This window comes from Sarcophilus harrisii, chromosome 5 (assembly GCF_902635505.1).
Source record: "Sarcophilus harrisii chromosome 5, mSarHar1.11, whole genome shotgun sequence".
Taxonomy (NCBI): Eukaryota; Metazoa; Chordata; class Mammalia; order Dasyuromorphia; family Dasyuridae; genus Sarcophilus; species Sarcophilus harrisii.
The window spans coordinates 74,532,554-74,552,712 of record NC_045430.1 but is presented as its reverse complement, the minus strand read 5'-3'; the positions used below and the strand labels follow the sequence as shown (position 1 = coordinate 74,552,712).

General features: G+C 35.5%; 1 protein-coding gene across 6 annotated transcripts in view; it reads left to right on the top strand.

Annotated features, from left to right (window-relative positions):
• The window catches only part of TBC1D30 (TBC1 domain family member 30), a 120,181-nt gene that overhangs the window by 60,499 nt on the left and 39,523 nt on the right, over window positions 1-20,159 (top strand). For 3 of the 6 annotated variants that reach the window (XM_031940891.1, XM_031940890.1, XM_031940889.1), the window contains exons 3-6: window positions 10,450-10,511; window positions 11,117-11,182; window positions 13,742-13,867; window positions 17,866-18,051. In XM_031940891.1, the coding sequence (XP_031796751.1) occupies window positions 10,450-10,511; window positions 11,117-11,182; window positions 13,742-13,867; window positions 17,866-18,051 (440 nt within the window). Of the gene's footprint in view, window positions 1-5,434; window positions 6,239-10,449; window positions 10,512-11,116; window positions 11,183-13,741; window positions 13,868-17,865; window positions 18,052-20,159 lie in introns of those variants that run through there. The other 3 variants (XM_031940893.1, XM_031940892.1, XM_012551587.3) reach the window with 2 other exon arrangements.

The following is a 20,159-nucleotide window of genomic DNA, read 5'->3' as shown; positions in this document are numbered from 1 at the left end:
CACCTGTACCATAGGTTTCTCTCATTTAGAATATTCCTTCAAAAACCTGTCAATTACACCTTTTGCAGCACTCGAGTTTTTAGTAAAAGGATGATCTAAGATTGAGAGAACTGGTGATAAATTCTATTAGCTACATTCTCTTCCTGTAGGAGTTGACACATCTGATGGAGACTGGAATTAGGCCAAACCTGCTCTCTGCTAAGTGACATCTCTGGTGCAACCTGGGACTGGAGACAGGAATAATTAATGGGCCCTAATGTTCCTCTTTGTTATGCACACTGGAGATATTAGTCCATGCTAATAATATAGTTTTTGAAGCATTGGATAGTGCTGGGCCTGGGGTCAGGAAAGCTCATTTTCCTGAATTTAAATCCTCTCACTGATTGTGTGACCCTAGGCAAATCACTTAATTCGGCTTCAATTTCTTCATCTTTAAAATAATCAGGAGAAGGGAATGGCAAACTACTCCAATATCTTTGCCAAGAAAACTGCCAATGGGGCCACAAAGAGTTGGACATAACTAAAATGATGAATAAATCTATAGTTATAACTGTCTGCCAGTAAGTGGTGGTCCATTCTCTGCTTGAAGACCTCTAAGTAGAGAGAACTCACTACCTCCTATGATAGTCCATTCCATCTGTAAATAGCTCTGGCTATTAGGCAAATCTTCTTAATATCAAGCCCAAATTTTCTCCTCGATGATTTCTATTCAGTGTTTTTGGTTCTGCCTTCTGGGAACAAATAAAAAAGTGTTCCTTTCTGCACGAAAGCCCTTCAAAGTTTTGGACACCAATATCAGTGTCCATTGAGTCTTCTCTTTTCCAAAGCTAAATGTGCCCATTTCATTCAACTGATCCTTATGTGGCTTTTCACTGTCCCAGTTGTCCTTTGGATTCTCTCCAACTTATTAACATCCTTCTTAAGTGATGATGCCTAGAACTGAAGACAGTTTTCCAATGAGGTTTGAAAAATGCGAAGTACAGTGTAACTATCACTTCTCTATTCTTGGAAGCTCCATCTCTGCTAGTGCAGACCACAATCACATTAACTTTTTATTTTTTTGCTGCCCAATCACATTTTTGATTCACTGAATCCACATTTCAAGCCACTGACTCCATCTCCCATGCCCATATCTTTTTGAAATACAATCATTTGTGATGTTGATTTTTTTGTACCCAAGTATAAAATTTATCCCTGTTGATTTTCATTTTGTTTGATTCAGCTTAATGCTCTAGCCTGTAAATATCCTTTTGAAACCTTACTCATTTTGTATGTGGGCTATCTCTCCTTAGTTTTGAGTTGTTCAGCAAATGTGACGAGCCTGCCATCTATGCTTTTATTAAAGTCATTGATAGAATATTATAAGAGCCCTGGTAGGGTTAACCCCAGATTTCTGGGATACTCTGCTGGAGACTTTATACTGTATTAACGTTGAAAAATTAAGCAGATTTTTTTTTTTTGTTTGGCCATCCAACCAGTTCTTAATCTGATTTTCTTAACAATCTAAATAGGACTCTTTGTTATACCTACCCTCTTTTTCCCTGTCAAGTGTAGTATCCAGAAGCTGTTTATAATCTTCCTAGATCCTTTTTTAAAAGGTTGCTGTCAATAAACACCATTTGCTTGCTGAATTAAAATTTTGTAATACTCTATATAATATATAAGAGTAGGATAACAATAACATCTTATGTTCAGAGAAGTAACATTTTAGTTTTTATAGGATCATTGCTCTGGAAAGGATCTCAGATCTCAATAAGATCAGAGATTTAAAATCAGAAGGGACCTTAGGAAATCATTCAATCCAAACACCTTTTCTCACAAAAAAGGAAGCTGAGACCTTAGTGCCTTGTCTAAGCTCACACAGTAACATCTGGGATTCACACCTGGGATTTTTTTTTTATTCTAAATCTAGTTCTGAATTTCTCTACAAGAATGTTGATTAAACTAATTTAAGTGCATAGTTGTTCATTTATGTGTAAATATATATATGTGTGTGTGTGGTTATGTAAGTGTGTGCATGTGTGCTCCTTTCCTTCATAACCTTCCTTAGTTTCCCAAGACTGAGCATTTTCGTCTGCTAACTTTCACAATGAGCTCTTCCATTTGTTACTTTTTTTAGGAGAATGCCCTATTTTGTTTCATCAATGATGTGTCTGGAATCAGCAGTCTTTGAAAAAGTGCTGTGCCAAAGTTATGTCCCCCTTCCTTCTGATGTACTGGAAATGAGGGTGGTGAACATTTGCAATATACATTGGCTTATAGTGGAAGAAGAGTGGTGATGGGGACAAGGATGGCAGTCAAACCAACCCTCATGACGATGGAGATCTGTCTCCATATCATTTTTGGCACATGTGCTGTATATTGCCAATGTCTAATTTATATGAAAATGACTTCACTAATCTGGTGATTTGTTAATCAGGGCTGAATTTATTTTGTTTTTTTTTTTTCAGGAATTTTTTTTAATTAAAGCTTTTTATTTACAAAACATATGCATGGGTAATTTTTTCCAACATTGACCCTTGCAAAACCTTTTGTTCCAAATTTCCCTTCCTTCCCCCCATCCCTTCCTCTAGCGGGCAGGTAGATGAATTTATTTGTTTGGGAAACTGATTAACTTGGGTTCAAAGTTAGGAATACCATTCCTGCAAAGTAAGGAATACCATTTTTGTCACCAATATGCCTACTTAAAATTCTATTTCTTTTTTTTAATAGAAAAAAGATTTTCCAGACAAAAAGAAGAAAAGAGGTGATGAGTCACATAATAAATGTGATACTAGTATTGTGCCATGTTGCTTTTTAGAGTATTGCATTTTAGTGTTTAATTATCTATTTGCTATAAAAGCTGGCAGGGTTGGCTTTATTCTATAATGTAAACAAAACAATATCGTGTAATTCCTTTGCTGCTCAGTGCATCTTTAACAGAAAATTTTAAAATGATCTGTTGGCTAGCTCAGTTTCCAATTATATAGATTTTGGAAAGTAATAAGTTAGAGCTAGTTCCCTTCCTCCTCCTCTCCTCCCCCCAGCTGAGTAAGCTTTCCTTTTATTATGAAACTCAGGGAATAAATGACTTATTTTTGAATTATAAGTTACTTGAGAGTAGAGACTGTTTAATTTTTGTTTTTTTTTTAATCTGCAGTGCCTGGCACAATACTTGGGATGTAATATGCTTATTGAATTGTATATTTGAATTCTTGCTTGTTCTGTCAGTATGGCAGAGACCTTGTTATGCACAAATGGACTTTAATTCAAATGAAAGCTCTTTTTCAATTCTGCAAGTATTTCTTGAGTGTCTGTCTTGTGTTCAGAATTTTACTAATTATAACAACAACAATATTCATAAGATCATAGAGTTAGAGCTGGAACAAACCTTAGAGGTCATCTAGTCCATCGTTTCATAGATAAGATAGATGCCTAAAAAAAGTGAAATGATTTGTAAGGAGCATGCTGGGATTTGAATCCAGGCTTTCTAAATTTAAAGTCAGTGTTATATTAGTCCTTTTCTGGATGAGCATTGAGAAGCGACCTTTTACATTTGACAACTAATAGATCCTTGTGATTGGTGACCTTGAAGAGATCAGTTTTGAATAGCATGCAATAGGAGGAAAATGAGAATTGGAAAGGAAAGGGGAATAGAGAGTTCCAGAGTGATATAATATGTAGGTAGCAGAAATAGATGATTCTTTCAAAAAGTTAGGCAATTTAAAAAAAAGTAAAGAAGCCAATAGGGGCAAGTAGAGGTGCTTTTTTTTTTTTAATTTTAGGAATGAGGAGACAATTATATTTGTAGGCAGAGATGAAGAAAAAAAGAGAATTAGAGGTAATTATTGATGAAACAAAAAAAATACAGGAACCAAAAAGTAAACAAGAGGAGAAGGGATCAAAAGCAACAATTAGAAGACATTAATTTGGGCAAAGATGAAGTCCATCTCATTCTTTGAAAGTGGAAGGAAGAAAAAAATATGTTTAATTCAGAGAGGTTTTGAGGTATAGAGAAATTTGTTACTTAAGATTATCTGATGAAAGAGGAGTGGTCTGAAAATGGGGTTATGTGATTAAGGAGAGAGAATACTTAAAACAGCTGCTTCAGTGAGTGTGATGGAAATCAATAAAAATGACCACAAACAAGTTGAGAAGAAAGAGAAGGAATTTGTTATAGTGCTAGTCAGCAAGGCTTTTGTGCCTTCTTTCTGCAAATGTTCAAATGGAAAAGGTAAATGGAAATTTATCCAGAACTTTAGGATTAGCAAAATGATGGTTCCATCTAAATAGAACTTTTATTTTCTAGGATAAACAAAGTAATAGCTTTAATGCTATTCTGTGGAAATTGACAAAGTCATGTTCCATTTAACTTGCAAGAATTTTAAATTTTTTGGTAAAAGTTGTGTTTATTTCTTTAAAATTGAGATTCAGGAAGATTATTTCAGTTTTCCTATCTCAATTACTGCTACTAAAATGATTAGAGCTTTAAAAACATATCAATAGCTCATATTTATATCCAACACTTTCAGGCTTATAAAACACTTTGCATTATAAATCTGTGAAGTGGGAAAATCTTACTCTATTTTCTAGCTGAGCAAATTGATGAGCAGAGGGGGGTTAATTAATTTGCTTACGGTATTAACTTTAAACTTGGATGTTATGACTTAAGTCCACTGCTCCATCAATTCACTAAACTCATTATCAGCGAATGTGTTACATTTCTCTGGCATTTTAGCTAAGATTCTCAAAGCACTGTCATGTTTGCTATTCTGAGTATTCCTCATAACATCCCTTTGAAATACTTGAGATAGTATTCTTCTTATATTACATATGACAACTCTAAAGATTAGAGATTGTTACATGCTCAAGATCCCATAGCTAGCTAATGTTGAGTAGACACTACTTCACTGTATCTTTCTCTCTTTGCTCCCCTCCCCACCTCTCCACTCCTATTGGAGTTAAGCAACATTCTGCTTCTTTAGCATTGTTTTTGAATCTGTGAATTTAAATTTTCTTCTCCTTTAGGAATTTACTTGATAGATTTCTGGAGAAATTCTGTAATCATAAACAGAAATAAGATACCTTTCCCAGTGATAGGAAAGACCAAACCCTCCCTAAAGATTCTGTAGCATTCAAAAATCTCTCTGACTGGGGAAACAATGGGAAGTGTTTGAGTGTGAAATTGTGCTTTGATCTAGGTACATGAACTTTATTCCCCTCAAACTGATCCTCTAAAAAGAAGTAATTGTTTTTGACTATTTCTACATCTTACTTAACTGCTAACAAAGAGGGTTTGGACTACAGAATGCACTTCACAGTCTGCTGACCATTGTGTTACATGGATCAGATTTGGTCCACTGGTCAGCTGAACAGTGCAGAAATTCGAGCCTGGGCCTGATTTAGGCTTTGAGGTTGCTTACATAAAGGAGTTGTCATTGGGGAGTGCTCTATTTTACAAAAGTCAGCCCTTCGCTGAATCTGCGCAGTGCCTGGACAAATACAACAACGCCGCCGCTTCCTTTGCTACCTCCCCAGTGGCGGCCCTCTCTCCAGAACCCCTCCCCACATTGGGAAGAAGTGCTGAGCTTCGAATTCTCTCTGCTGTGGGGCTCAGTTCCGTCTCTTCCTAGCTCGCCCACTCTCCGAGGTGCTGGAAGTAGCAACGGAGCCAGGCTGGGCATGTGTTAATCAAGGCATGTATGAGCTCATTGAATGAACTGCCTCTAGGCTCGCTGGTGCTGGGATTGTGGGCGGGAGCAGCAACCCTCTCCTCTCGCTCCCTCCCTCCCCATCCCCCAGCCCTCTTCCATCCTCGGCTGTGCTGTCTCTGCACTGCAGATGTCTTCCGGCCTCCGCACGCGAAGCTCCCGCGGCATCTCCCGGCTCTTCGTCATGGCCTCTAGACCGGCTCTCCTACCCTGAATCGCCTCTTTCTCCCGAACGGGACTTCCCGGCAGCGCTGAGCCACAGCTGCTCTCTCTCCCCAGCAAAGGGCCGCTGCTCTCCTTCCTTGTCGCCAGGGCCTGGGCAGCTGCAGGGCGAGCCAGCAACGGGGAGAGGAGTGGATGGTAGCCTCCTCGGAGCCCAAGGCGGTTCCCAATGAGGCAGGACAAGCTGACCGGCTCTCTGAGACGAGGTGGGAGATGTCTCAAACGGCAGAGCGGGGGAGGCGTAGGCAACATTCTCAGCAATGTGCTCAAGAAACGGAGCTGTATATCCCGGACCGCACCTCGGCTGCTCTGCACCCTGGAGCCGGGTGAGGATCTCGGACTTCTCGTGCCCCTCACGTGCCCGGTTCCCCTTTCCTTTCTCAGCTAGAGCCTCTGACACTCCAATTCCCTCACCCTTCCGCATCCCCTAACACACCAGGAGCCCCAAGCTCTCTCTTATTGCTTTTTAGATGAAAAGCACTCCCGTGCCTGTTTAGTGCCCCCGGCCTCTACATCCCAGAATTTGAAAGTGGCGCTGCGTTTTTGAGGGTAGGGTGATACCTACCGGTCTTTGGCCTTTCCTTTGGCTTCACCTGTAGCCTAGAAGGAAAGGAGGAGAACTGGGTGGAAGAGTTTAGGATGGTGTGGCTCTGGAGCCACTGAATCCCAGTCTTGGGGAGGGAAGTCCGGGGCTTGTTCAGGGTGGGTTATGAGTGATGGGTGGGAGGTAAGGGTAGTGTGGGGGGGGGTGGGAGGGAGAGGAGAAAGAGAGACAGTGCACAAAGGCCTGGGCAGGAATGCCTAGCTAGGTATCTGCCAGCTTCATGGGATGGAAAGATGGGTGCTTACCACAGATAGATTCCTGACTGGGCTGCTGTTTCTGGTCGTGCTCTTCCCTGAATGTTGGGCACAGGAATGGGCTGGGTTTCCTTCCTCCTTTGCCTTCTCTCTTTCCCCTACCTGATTACCCTGGTGCTATGCATGTTTAGTCCTTGTAGGGACAAGGAACACTTGATTTGTTGCTAAGCTAAGAAGCCCAAGGCTCTAATTTGCTCCTTCTGCTTAACAGACACTTGGAGTCCCAAGGGAACAGCAATTGGGGGAGAGGGTCCATCTATCTTGGGGAAAGAAAGAGAGAAGGAGATTTAGGCTCTGTTTTGGTGTAAAGGAACAGGTAGGAAGAGAATCTTTGGGGAAATGACAGGAATATTTTCCTAAGGCTTCTAGATACGTGACTGTCTGATCAGACTGTTTTGTCCTCTTTTTCCATTCAGGCAGCTGGTCTATTTGGGCAAGAAATTCTTTGTATGGGGTCTTGGGGAGCTCAACAGGGGTTGCAGAGCTATTCTAATTACATTCCTGCTAAGCCCTTTCCCCAAACTGGGTGTGTATGTAAACGATGTGCACATATTATGTGGTTCCTGGAGATACACAATTCAGGGTAGTGGAGGCTCCTCCTTTAAAACACCCAATCTACCCTGGGCTGAGCTCATGGTAGGCTGTGGGTGGCAGGTGGACACCAGAAGGTGAATTTCAAAGCTCACCTGCCCTTGGAGCCCAAACTCATTAAGCTGTTGTTCCTTGAAACATACCATTATGTCTCTCTTGAATCCCAGAGAATCCTTGCTTAAGAGCACTTTCCAAGCTGCAGCCATAGTGTTAAATCCAACAATAAATACAGAGTGATATAAACTATATGTCTGAAATACAGTGATGGGAAAAGGATCTTTCTAAATCTTGTGATTTCTTTGTTTCTCTTTCCAAGCATATGGGTATGTGAACTTTCCCATATTTATTTAATCTTTAAACTTTCTTCTTAATTAAAAGTAAGCATTTTGTTTTTCCCAGGAGGGAACAGCAGAGATTACCAAGTGGAATGCAAATATTTTCTCCTTTTCTTCTTCTATGAGGTGGGAAAAACGGTGAAAGTGACCTGATTTAGGCACTTGGTGCAGACTGCAAACTATAGCTTCTGAGTTAAACCCTCTGTGACCCATTTTCCCTTTTTTTTGGCACGGGAGAAAAATGTTTGGGCTTTAGTTGTAGTGACTTTTTATTCCCCCACTGGATTTCAGCAAAAAAGGAAATTAGCTTTTCCACCCTCTGCCAAAAGTACATCTATCTAGCAATGCCACTGTTGCTTCTCCAAAATATTAGGACAACATATGTCAGTGGAACAAAAAGGAATCTGTGTCTCAATGAAGTTAGTTAAAGGAGCAGTTTGAGGCTGTTGTATTTCTTCATCTTCATTATAAGCTTGGAGACTGGTGAAATGAATGACTGAAGCATTTACTTCTCCATTCAGCACTTAGGGTTTGGACAGCACCAGTATTGTGCCTTGAAATTCTATTTGGGAAGGATTTTGGGAAGACAGCAGAATCAAATTGTAGCCATTCATTCATAAAAGATTAGAAGCCATCCAACTAGAACAAAAAAAAATATTCTTTAAAGAAGAAAATTTCATAATCTTCTTTGGTATAGTATCCACTGAACCTTTCAGAGTTGATCTGTAATTATAGAAAAATATACTTTTTTGGACCTGAAAAGTACTCAAGTGAGACCACTCAGTACAGTTCTCTCATTTTATAGATATGATATAAGAAAGGTTGAATAAGATTCCCAGGGTTACACAGGGAGTGAGGGGAGGCAGTGTTATATAATAAAAAGAGAATTGGTTATGGAAACAGGTTCAAATCTGTTTCTGCCTGACCTGACCTTTGTGACATTGGATAAATTAATGATTCTATGTGGGCTTCAGTTTATTTAATGTAAATTGATAGGATTGGACTGAATGATCACTGACGTCCCTTCTATTTATATATTTATAATCTTATAAGTGAGCGGTGTGTGTGTGTGTGTGTGTGTGTGTGTGTGTGTGTGTGTTGATCTAATCTAAGTCTCCTGATTCTAAATTCTGTGCCAGTTTCTCCTTATATGAGACAAGAGTCCTTAACTTTTTTTTTTTTTTTTTGTATCATGGACCTCCTTAGCAATTGGGTAAAGTTTATGGACCCCTTCTCAGAATAATGTTTTTAAATACATAAAATAAAACAAGTAGATTTATAAAGGGAAATAATTATATTGAAATGAAGTTATCAAATTAAAACAAAAAGACCAGTTTATGGATGCCAGATTGAGAATCTCTACCCTGGCCTATTGCATGATTAGCAAAGGTACCTTGAAAAATCTGTACGATCCTGCATGAACTACTTGAGAAAAATCTTAGTGAAAAGTTGAAATTTGATCTTATAAAGCAAAACTTCTCAACAATTAGAGTTATCCAAAAGTGGAATAGTTTTCCTCAGAGGGGCAGTTCATTCTCCTTTATTAGAAGCCTTTAAATAAAAGCTGGATACTTGTGAGACATATTGAAGACATTTTTGTTCAGATGTGGGTGGGATCAAATGGCCTTTCAGAATGCTTCCAGTTCTACGATTCTCTTATCTACAAACACAAATATTTCAAAATTATAAAGTGGAAGTACCCTGTATGGGAGAAATCTGATGTGGTTTTTTTTATTATTTACCTATGTAAATTTTTTTAAGGCAGGCCACCAAACTTGTTTAACAAATGAAAAATGCCATACTTAGCCACAAATTACTCAATCTAATGTAGAAAGTTGTTGAAAAGTTCTTCTGAAGTTATACCTGAAAATTCATGACAGTCAGTAGCTTAGAAATTTAAAATGTCACCAATTAATTGGTTTGCAATTTGTTCAATGAATATTACTGATAACATTAAATGATTAGATCAATATACCTTTCTCTATTTTATCTTCACATTCCCAAATGGAGTATCTTTTAAAAAACTGATTAAAATGAAGTAGAATTGATTTTACATTTAGAAGTAAATGAACTTTAAAACAATTCTAGTTTGATATTATATTTTAATAAACTTTTCCCTAGGTTATGTTTTAGAAATTAATTTCAATCACAATAATATATGCTTTAGTATAGGATTTGCACATTCAAAACCCTAAACAAATATAAATTTAACTTCCACACCTTCCTCCATTGTATTATCTCTTTCCCTTAGTTATAGAAACTTAGCTAGAGAGATGTATTAAAGCTCATCCATCAGCTCAAATTAAAAATCACTTCTTTGAGCTTTTTAATGGGCTACAATTATCTAATTATCTGAAAAGATAACATCAATGCAGTTATTTTGTAGAATGTTAGAATAACATGATATAATGGAACATTTTATAGAGGGGAGGATATTATAATCACTGCAGTTTTTCACAATTCAGGTAGTTTGTTCATTTGTTGTTTTATTCAATGCTTTAAGAATTATATAGGTTAAGCCTGTGAATCCTGTTTTAACCATCAAAATTGTTTTCTTTCTCTCTCTTTCTTTTACTTTTAACACTAGGTACTTTCAGCTGGCACTGATGAGTATAATTTAGACAAAAGTGATATCATTACTTGCTTATTTGGCAATTATTCTCTGGCATGAGTTTAATTTCTATTTGAAATCTTTTCATTGAGCTCTGATGTCTCTTTCCATAAATAATATAAAGCATGTATTTTTCTTCTAGGGGTTGACACAAAGTTGAAGTTCACTCTTGAGCCATCTTTAGGTCAAAATGGTTTTCAGCAGGTAATATTATAAAATGTTTATAAAGTGTTATGATTTTATTTTCAGGGTATCTGAAATTATAAACATGGGTCTCTCAAAGTTAGACTTTTAGTTGCTACTTACATGTACAGGAATCTTAAAAATCTTGTGGAGTTTCAGGCTGCAATAGTCTTATTGTCTAGAACTTCACTAAAAATTTTGAGACACTCTGTATGTGTGTATATATACAAACACAGCCTATTTTTTTAATTTCTAAAAATATTTTTAATTTTTTGTTTTAATTTGTTTTAAATTTCTTTTAAATATTTGCTCTCTCTCTTTGTTGTCTTTTTCTATCTCTATCATTCTTTCTGTTTCTCTCTCTCTCTCTTTGTGTATGTATGCCAATATTTCATTTTGTTAGTAAAGTTGAAATGACCAGATGAATATATACAAAACCAATTTTTATATTTATAAATTTTTCTATCTTTATGTCCTTCTTATAATTGACCTGTTGTGAAATTCTTCATATTTCTTATTTCAAATTCTTCATATTTCCTTGCATATAACATAAACACATATATATCTATATATATACATATGTTTCTATGGTACATCCATTTTGATTGAATCTTCCCTGTTTCCAGTGGTATGATGCTCTAAAGGCTGTAGCCAGACTTTCAACTGGAATACCAAAGGAATGGAGGAGAAAGGTATGTGGAGGTTTTTTAAAAAATTATCACTGTTTCTATTTTTGTTCTTTTTTTTTTTGAAGAGGATTTTGAAATTCTTACTATGTTCAAAAGTAAATTCTAGCTTGGCACCATAAAACTTCTCTTTTGTATATTTATGTTAATGTGGGTTCTGATGGTAATAATTGAAAAGGTTCTTTTGGAGCCTTTAAAAAAAAACAGCCAAGACAAAATCATTTATTGAAATGTCACCATTAAAAAAATAGAAATAAAACATTTCTCCTATAAGCCTGGGACACATGCTATCACAAATACAGTATTAGCAGGAGGAGTGGACTCACACATATACACTCACAGTGAGATACACACATGGCCAACCAAGGCAACTCATGTCCCTAGTATGATGACCTTTTTCTTATTTTAGTATCTTGTTTCAACTCCCAGTTTCTAAGGCTAACTCTCTTTTGAGTCTGTAGTTGACCTTTTTCTTTGTTGCCAGAAAGCACACTTCAGAGTTGCCAAGCTACATCTTTTAGAACATTTTACATTGATTGATTCATGATTTTACTGATGGTGGATATTTATTATACTTTATGATTCTCAATCTCATGTTTAGCTTTTCTTCTTGTTTGATTCTTTTTCTTGTCCTTTTATATATTCTCAAAGGGAATCTATACATCTGCTTGGAAACTTTCCTCTAAGTCTTTTAATATTCTGTGGATACCAGTGTAATATTTGGATTATCCGTTTATTATCCTACCCTCTCACTATGTGACTGGATTGTCTCCTCTATGAACCTTTTATGTCCTTGATTATGTCATTCATGCCATTTCTGGCATGTCAATACTGGTAATTTGTTGTTGCCAGCTCATACTCACCATGTGGAGCATCAGCTTGTTATAAATTTTAACTTTAATACTTACAATTTGAATATGTAGAAGAGTTTAGAGAAAAATAAAAATTACAATTGTTCAGGGAGTCTAAGAGGGAAGAAATCTAGTATTGTCTTTTAGCTGTTGATGTCAGAGATAGTGGCAAGGATAAGGTGGATAAAAAAGTGTGGATTTAGAATATGAGTTTTAGCCCTACTAGAGCTACTTCCAAATTCCCTTTGCCCTTTGGACATTGCTTATACATTATCATCCTCAGTTTTTTCATCTGTAAGGAGGGGCTTGCGATCACTAAGGTTCCTTCCAACTCTGATGTTTTATGATTTTAACAGGTTATTGTTATGGTCCAAACAAAGAAAACTTTCCATTTAAGTTAGAACGACTTCTCTGGGAATAAATCTTCAACACATAATCTTTGATTTGGTGACACTGGCCTCCTTCCTTTGTTGTTCCTCAAATAAGACATTCCATCTCTGGGCTCTGGGATTCTCTTTATCTGTCCCTTGGACCTGGAATACTCTCTCCTTGTCTCTGTCTACTGACTTCCCTGGCTTCCTTGAAGTTACAGATAAAATTCCATTTTTCTGCAAGAAATCTTTCCCAATACTTTTGAATTCTAATGCCTTCCTTCTTTTATTTCCTATAATCCTACATAAAACTTGTTTGTATATTTGTTTGCTTGTTTTCTTCCCCATTATATTGTAATATTCTAATGAGGGTAGAAACCGTTATTTTTATAATAGCTTTTTTATTTTTAAAATACATGCAAAGATAGTTTGCAACATGGAATCTTGTGTTCCAAATTTCTCCCTCCCTCCCCTAAATAGGAAGTAATCCAATATAGTTAAATATGTACAATTCTTCTAAACATACTTTCACATTTATCATACTGCATAAGGAAAAAATATGAGAAAGAAAAAAAACAAGCAAGCAAACAACAAGTAAACAGCAATAAAAAACAACAAAGGTGAAAATACTGTTATGATCTGCATTCATTTCTCATATTCTCTGGATGCAGGTGGCTCTTTCCATCACGAGTCTATTAGAATTGCCCTGACTCACCTCCTTGTTGAAAAGAGACAAGTCCATCATCACAGTTGATCATCATATAATCTTCTTTTTGCTGTTTAAAGTGTTCTTTTAGTCCTACTCACTTCACTTAGCATCAGTTCACATAGGTCTCTCCAGACCTTTCTGAAATCATCCTGGTGATCATTTCTTATAGAACAATACTATTCCATTACATTCATATACCATAACTTGTTCAGCCATTCTCCAACTGATGGGCATCTACTCAGTTTCCAGTACCTTGCCATTACAAAAAGTGCTGCTACGAACATTTTTGTATGTTCTATTTTTTGTGATCTTTTTGGGATTCCAACTCAAGACACACTACCTTATCAAAGGGTATGCACAGTTTGATAGCTCTTTGAACATACCTCTAAATTGCTCTCCAGAATGGTTATATCAGTTCACAACTCCACTAACAATGCATTAATGTCAGTGTTAAATTAGTGTTAAAATCAACATACTCTGAAAGAATTATGATAATATTGCAGGTTTCAAGTTACATATAACCTCCCTAAGTAGGAGAAACAAAATGATGAAACTAGTAGAAAGTTCTTGTGTGATATTCAGTAGTAAAAGGAGAAACTGCTTATTTTATTTGGGTGTATTGCATTTTTTCTAGGTTTGGTTGACTTTAGCAGACCACTATTTGCATAGTATAGCCATCGATTGGGATAAAACCATGCGCTTCACTTTCAATGAAAGAAGTAACCCGGATGATGATTCCATGGGAATTCAGATAGTTAAGGTAACTGTCCTAATATGCTACTAACTGTCCAAATGGTAGCAGCAAAAGAAATGACTGAACTTTTGCCTGAACAGATTCAATGACTTTGTGGTAAATGCTCTGTTTTTTGCTCTCTCATTTCATGAGTTGCTTCTTCATTTCTACATAGTCGAAAGATTTCTGTTTCCAACATCTCTTATGTAAAACACTGGCTGTTCCTATTTGAAAATGCTACCATTAATAGGAAGTTCTTATGGAATATCACCAACTTATAATGAAATTATTTTTTTTCTGGAGAAGAGGATGGGTTTTTTTTGATGATCCTTTATGCTCACAATATTTTCACCAAATGGATTTGTGATTCACTTGATCGTGAGATCTAGCATTGACAAGTTACAAAAAGAATTACTTTAAAGTGATATGGCTTTCATTAAATTATTTTTATTTTTTAAAAAGTTTGAAGTGTGCTGATAAGGTTATTTAATAGAATAGTAGATTTAAATGGAGGTTCTAAAAATAGGCATATAGGCAGTTATATTTGAATGGTTGAATTAACATAGTTAGAACCTGGTGTTAATCAGCCAAGGTCATTGGTTTGACTTTGGTTGGACCAGTTAACTTTAGATTTAGTTCAATATTCCTCCGGGGGGACTTGATAGATGAGCAAGAGGGTTGTTGGTGAGTAGATTAGCACATATCTAACTATGTATTTACTGAGGAAAAAAATTCAAGTGTATTTTCTTCAGGAGCAGTTAGGGAGTTCAAATGTATCTTTAGATACTAGCTGTGTGACCCTAGACAAGTCACTTAACCTGCTTATCTCAGTTTCCTCATTTGTAAAATGAGATGGAGAAGGAAATGACAAACCACTCAAGTATTTTTGCCAAGAAAAACTCAAACAGTCATGAAGTGTCAGACACAAATGAAACACAGCAAATATTCTCTTTTGATAATTGATAGGCCAAAAGCATAACTTCACATATGAAGAACAGGGTATAAAAATTGTAAGAATTAGGTCATGTAAATTCAAGATTCGGTTGGAATTAATATTTATATTTTTGTTGGCATCTTTTGGCTCTAGAAGTTTAATAGAACTTTGATATACACACACACTTGCACACATGCATACTTATGCTTTTTCATAAGTAGGCAGTACCAGTGGAAATAAATCTACTACTCTCTGACTTAACATTTGTCGGCACACTTTTAGTCTAGAGGACTATTTGTTCTGTGTCAGACAGAATCCTAAATTAATCATTGATGACATTTACATTGAATTGTGTGATTAAAAAAGAATCCTATACATTATGCATGATTCAACTGTGCTTTGAAGCTTGAAAGCTTGCTGGACAGAGATAAGCTGCTTTCTTTTTGCTTGACTTATAAGTTAAAGTATTACTCACTTTACAAAAAATTTTGGTGCTAGAATGTATGCAGACTCAGCACTCTGTCAACTGCACCATTAAAAAACTGTCCCATTTTAAAATAATTTCATGAAAACACCCTCTCTACTTAGAAACAATCAGATATTACCTTTGTTAAAAATTAAAAGTGAAGCAAATATTTTTTTCATCTGTGCTTAAGTGGTAATGAAAATAATGCTCCTTTCTCCTCAAGAGGGGACCTTACATGAAAATTCCATTTTGCATCCTATTATTATGGCCTTTTAAAAAAAAGTACTTATTTGGAGGACTGGTACCTAACTTTAGTATGCATTTAGTACAAAGGAAAAAATGTTAATATCTATCCTATCCATTCCCCCCCCCCAAAAAAAAACATAGCAGTAAAAATATATGGATCAATATCTGTATCAAAGACTACTTACCCTGCTTTCATTCCGACTATCCTCCTTTTATAGCCATTCTTCAGAAAGTATCAATTGCTATAAAATTGGGGCTTAACATTTTGGCCATTACCACCCCCACTACCATCACCACCACCCGTCAGCGAACTGCCAGTGACTGGCAGGCAATCCAAAGAACCTTAATCATAGCAATACTTTTCAGATCTTTGGTCTTTTTTTTCAACTTAGTCCTCAAACCCACTTTTTAAGAGAGGAATTCTTGTAGATACTGTCCTGGCAACTGTCTCTGTAGGTACTGCTGCTCCCTCTGATCAATCAATCACCAAAGATTTTTAAGTGCCTACTGTATGTCAGGTATTGCCCAAGTAGCAGAAAAGAAAACTGCTCCCAAACTCCTTGACATGCTTCAACATTAGAAAGAGATAGGATTTTATGTACATTATTCTTCACTTTGCTGCTGTACCATCAGAGCCATTGGGCCTTTCCAGATGACTAAGCCTTCTATATATTGTTTCAAGAATATGAACTCTTGGTATCACCTTCATTTTCTATTTGTATGTCTAGTATTTAGAAAAGTGATTTGCACATAGTTCTTAAGAAATTCTTTTTCATTCATTTGTTCTTCTAATTCTTATCATAGTAATACTGAAGGAAGGGAAGCCTGAAGCCCCTTTGAATTGGGATATACCAGAGGAAGCAGCAAGTAATTTGGGCATGAAATCATAAGAATCTCATCCCTTACCTGCCTGGGCAGCAGTCAGGGACAGTGTTAGCCTCCATAGATCAGAATAAGGTAGTACCTGTATCTGAACATTCTGAGTAGTTACCCTTGGTTCTAGCTTATTTCTAGTGTTACTGAATTAAGATGAGCATCTGAAGCAGATATGCTTTGATTGACTTTAAAAAATAAACTCACAAGGTAGCGATCATGATCTCAGGCAAACTAACAGTTACAGCAGATCTCGTTAAAAGAGAAAAGAAGAGAAAATACATTATACTTAAAGGCATCTTGAGTAATTAAATAGTATCCATTTTTAATAAACACAAACCAATGGCATACCATTTGTCAGTTTGGAGGAAAACTTAATGAATTAAAGGAAGAAATAAACAGAGAATTATTGCAGATGCCAATGTATATTATTCAGAATAAGAGAAATCCAATAACAACCTAATGAGAAACCAGTGAATAGAATTTTAGACAAGTTGTTTAATTAAGGGGAATAGAAAGAAGTATGGTTATTTGACAGCTGTTAATAGTACTTTTATAAAAACTGACTTGATTTCTAGTAAATGAAATCCCTATAAACAAATACAGAAAAGCAGAAATGTTAAATACCTTCTTTACTGACACTACAACAAATTTAAAATTATAAATAACAAAAAAGCATTTGAAGAGAAGATTCAAGATTAAGTGAAGACCAAACAATTTGATATGAAAGATGATGTGGGGATCAAGGAATAAATCATAGAAAGAATGGATGAGTCTATTAAAAATGATACATCCAATGTGTAGATTTGATTTGCTTGAATATGCCTGTTAGTTCCAAGGAGGACTTTTATTTGTTGGTGATGAAAGAGAGAACATAGGCAAAAAGTACAATGGAGGGATAATGACAGTAGTAGCCAACCCCTTCAAAAAATCCCCAAAATTCAGAAAAAAAGAACATCAATGAATAATTTTAAAAAATAAACTGGAGGAAAAGGAGGTTCAGAAGGGGACATGAATAAATAGACAGTGTAGCTACTACCATATTACATTTATTGCTCACTTAAAAATAAAACCAAACTATTCCTAAGAATCATGGTTTTACATTCAGTTTTCTAGTCCTGTTCTTTGTAATGGAAATGGTCATGTTTGTTAACATCAAACTCATTTTTTTTTAAATTAAGAGGAAAAGTCACTAATTCTAATGTGTAAAAGTTATGTATAAATACATATGCCAAAAGAAATTAGATAATGCCTGAATGAAATCAGACTATAAAAGTGAAATAGAGCCCACAGTAATCTCACCATTTTTTTGTATAAAGTATCTATCTATCTATCTGTCTGTCTGTCTCATTGCTGAAATCCTGCTAAATGTGGAAGTAGTAGACCACAGTTGAATAATTTGGTAAACATTTTGACAGACTAACAACTTTTGGGAAAACTTTTTATAAGATTATATTAAATTGTCTACCCTGTTTTCTCCTTCCAACCTTTCCCTCTTTCTTTTAGGATCTTCACCGAACAGGCTGCAGCTCATACTGTGGCCAAGAGGCAGAGCAAGATAGAGTTGTGTTAAAGAGAGTTCTGCTGGCCTATGCCCGATGGAACAAGTCTGTTGGATATTGCCAAGGTTTTAACATCCTGGCTGCACTCATCCTAGAAGTAATGGAAGGCAATGAAGGGGATGCATTGAAAGTGAGTCTTATCTGTCTGTGGGGAAATTCATCCTTGAGAGACTAGAAAAGTAATCAATGACAAAATCCAGTTGAATTTCCTAGAACCTTTTATGTGATTTTTTTCTCTCTTCCCAGATAGGTGAAAGGGTTGAGTTTGTCTACAAAATGTCTTGGAAATGAATTCTTGTATTTTATGTAGAGAAGAAAAATCTTGCAACGTTAAAAACATTTTTTTTAGTTATTGAAAACCAAATATATTTATTCGAGAGAACACTGGGAAGATTTTGAGAAGTTCTTTGGTAACAGCAAAGAAGTTAACTTTAGCAATTTAGGTGTATTGATGTTTAGTATTTTGTTTGCAGTGTAGTTTGTTCATGAAAAGTGAAAAACTTTAGATGTAGAGATGGCTGTTATCTGATTTATTTATTTTCTTGTTCATTTATTTATTCAGTCATTGATTCATCTATTTGTTTATACTACTGTGGGTTTGCTAATGAATGATCAAATCTTTTAAGAGTCTTCAAATTTTAACATTTGCTTTTTATTAGATAAGGGGTGCTTACTTAAAAAATATAGTTACTTGGAATAATAGCTCAATTCTATAGAAGCTAATAGCTGAATGATCTTTTCTGTTATAATTATTATTCAATCACACATATTTCTGCTAGCATCATACATGGCATATTAGTGTTAACAATTGACTATAATATTTAAGTCTATATTCAGGTCTCGTGAGTAAAACATTTTGTTTTCTCTACTCAAGGAAAGAATCTAGAAGTAATTTACTTATTTAAAAAATGGAACAGTGACAAGTCAGATATTCAAATTTAAAACATTTTAATTTAGAAGCAGTTATGCTTATTCCGATCCTCTTTTGTTTATCAATATTAATCAATTTATAGCTATATTTCTGTGCCTGCAAAATGAGAGTTGCCTTTTTAGAACAAGGCAAAATAGCATATCTCAGGGTAAGAGAAAGCAGAACATAAGTTGCAATAGGGAAAAAATATAAGAAACTATGTTTCAATCAGAAGAGTGCTAGAGCTTACTCAAATTGGAAAGAATTGTTAAATTTTCAGTATGACCATTTATACCTTGGAAATCTGCAAAGGCAATAAATTGGAACTTGACTTACTGTTTTGTTGATTGTCTAGGTGATGGAAAAGATGTTAATGATATAGATTAAACTTAAAAGTGTGTCACAAGTGTTTGTGAATTTTTTCAGAGAACCTATTGTTGAACCAACACATTTCTGGTTCCAATAATTTTATGAACTATTGGTGCAGGTGGGAAAATGTCAGAATGGAATCAGAGCACCTGAGTTCATAGACTAGCTATAAGCCTTTGCAAAATTCACTTAACTTTGCTGTGACTTAGCTTCCTTATTTGTAAAAAGAAGAGGTTGAATTAGTTGATTACTAAGATTCTTTATAGTTCTAAACTTGTGATTCTATTATTTGAAGAACAAAATTCACAGATGTAGAGATGAACTTGATAAGTTTGAGAAAGTGAATATATTGTTAATTTTTTCCCCCAAAGGAAATATATGACACATACTGAAAGAAAATGTTTTAAGTAAGTCCTTAGGTCTATATGGACCTTGTGATTAGAGATTTAATATATAATTTGGAAATTATTCTTGCAATAACACTTCTGAAGGGAAAAAAGTAGATGACTTTAGATTTTTGACAAATGCTAATTTGCCTTTAAAATATTTATTATCTTCTTATAGCAGTTTCCAGGTAAAGGTAACTTTATTGGATGAGTGTCAATTTTTTTTTCCAGCTGTGGGTGCAAGAGTTCAGTTTTGTGGTACTGTTTATTTTTGGCATAAATGCTAGGAACAATTGAGATCAATTTCCTTCATAACAATTTTCAACTAACATTGATATCTCAGTTCATATATCAAGACTTTCAGGTTTGGTATGACAGTTAAGTATGCTAATTAAATGTGGTACTTCTAAAGTTGTCATCATTTTGCATCTTAAGATATTTAAGTAAGAAATTCCATTTTATTATGAGTTAGAAAAGTCAAATTGGTAAACAGAACAAAATCTTAAATTTCATATATGTATATGTACACACACATACACACTATATGTATATACACACACACATATATATGTT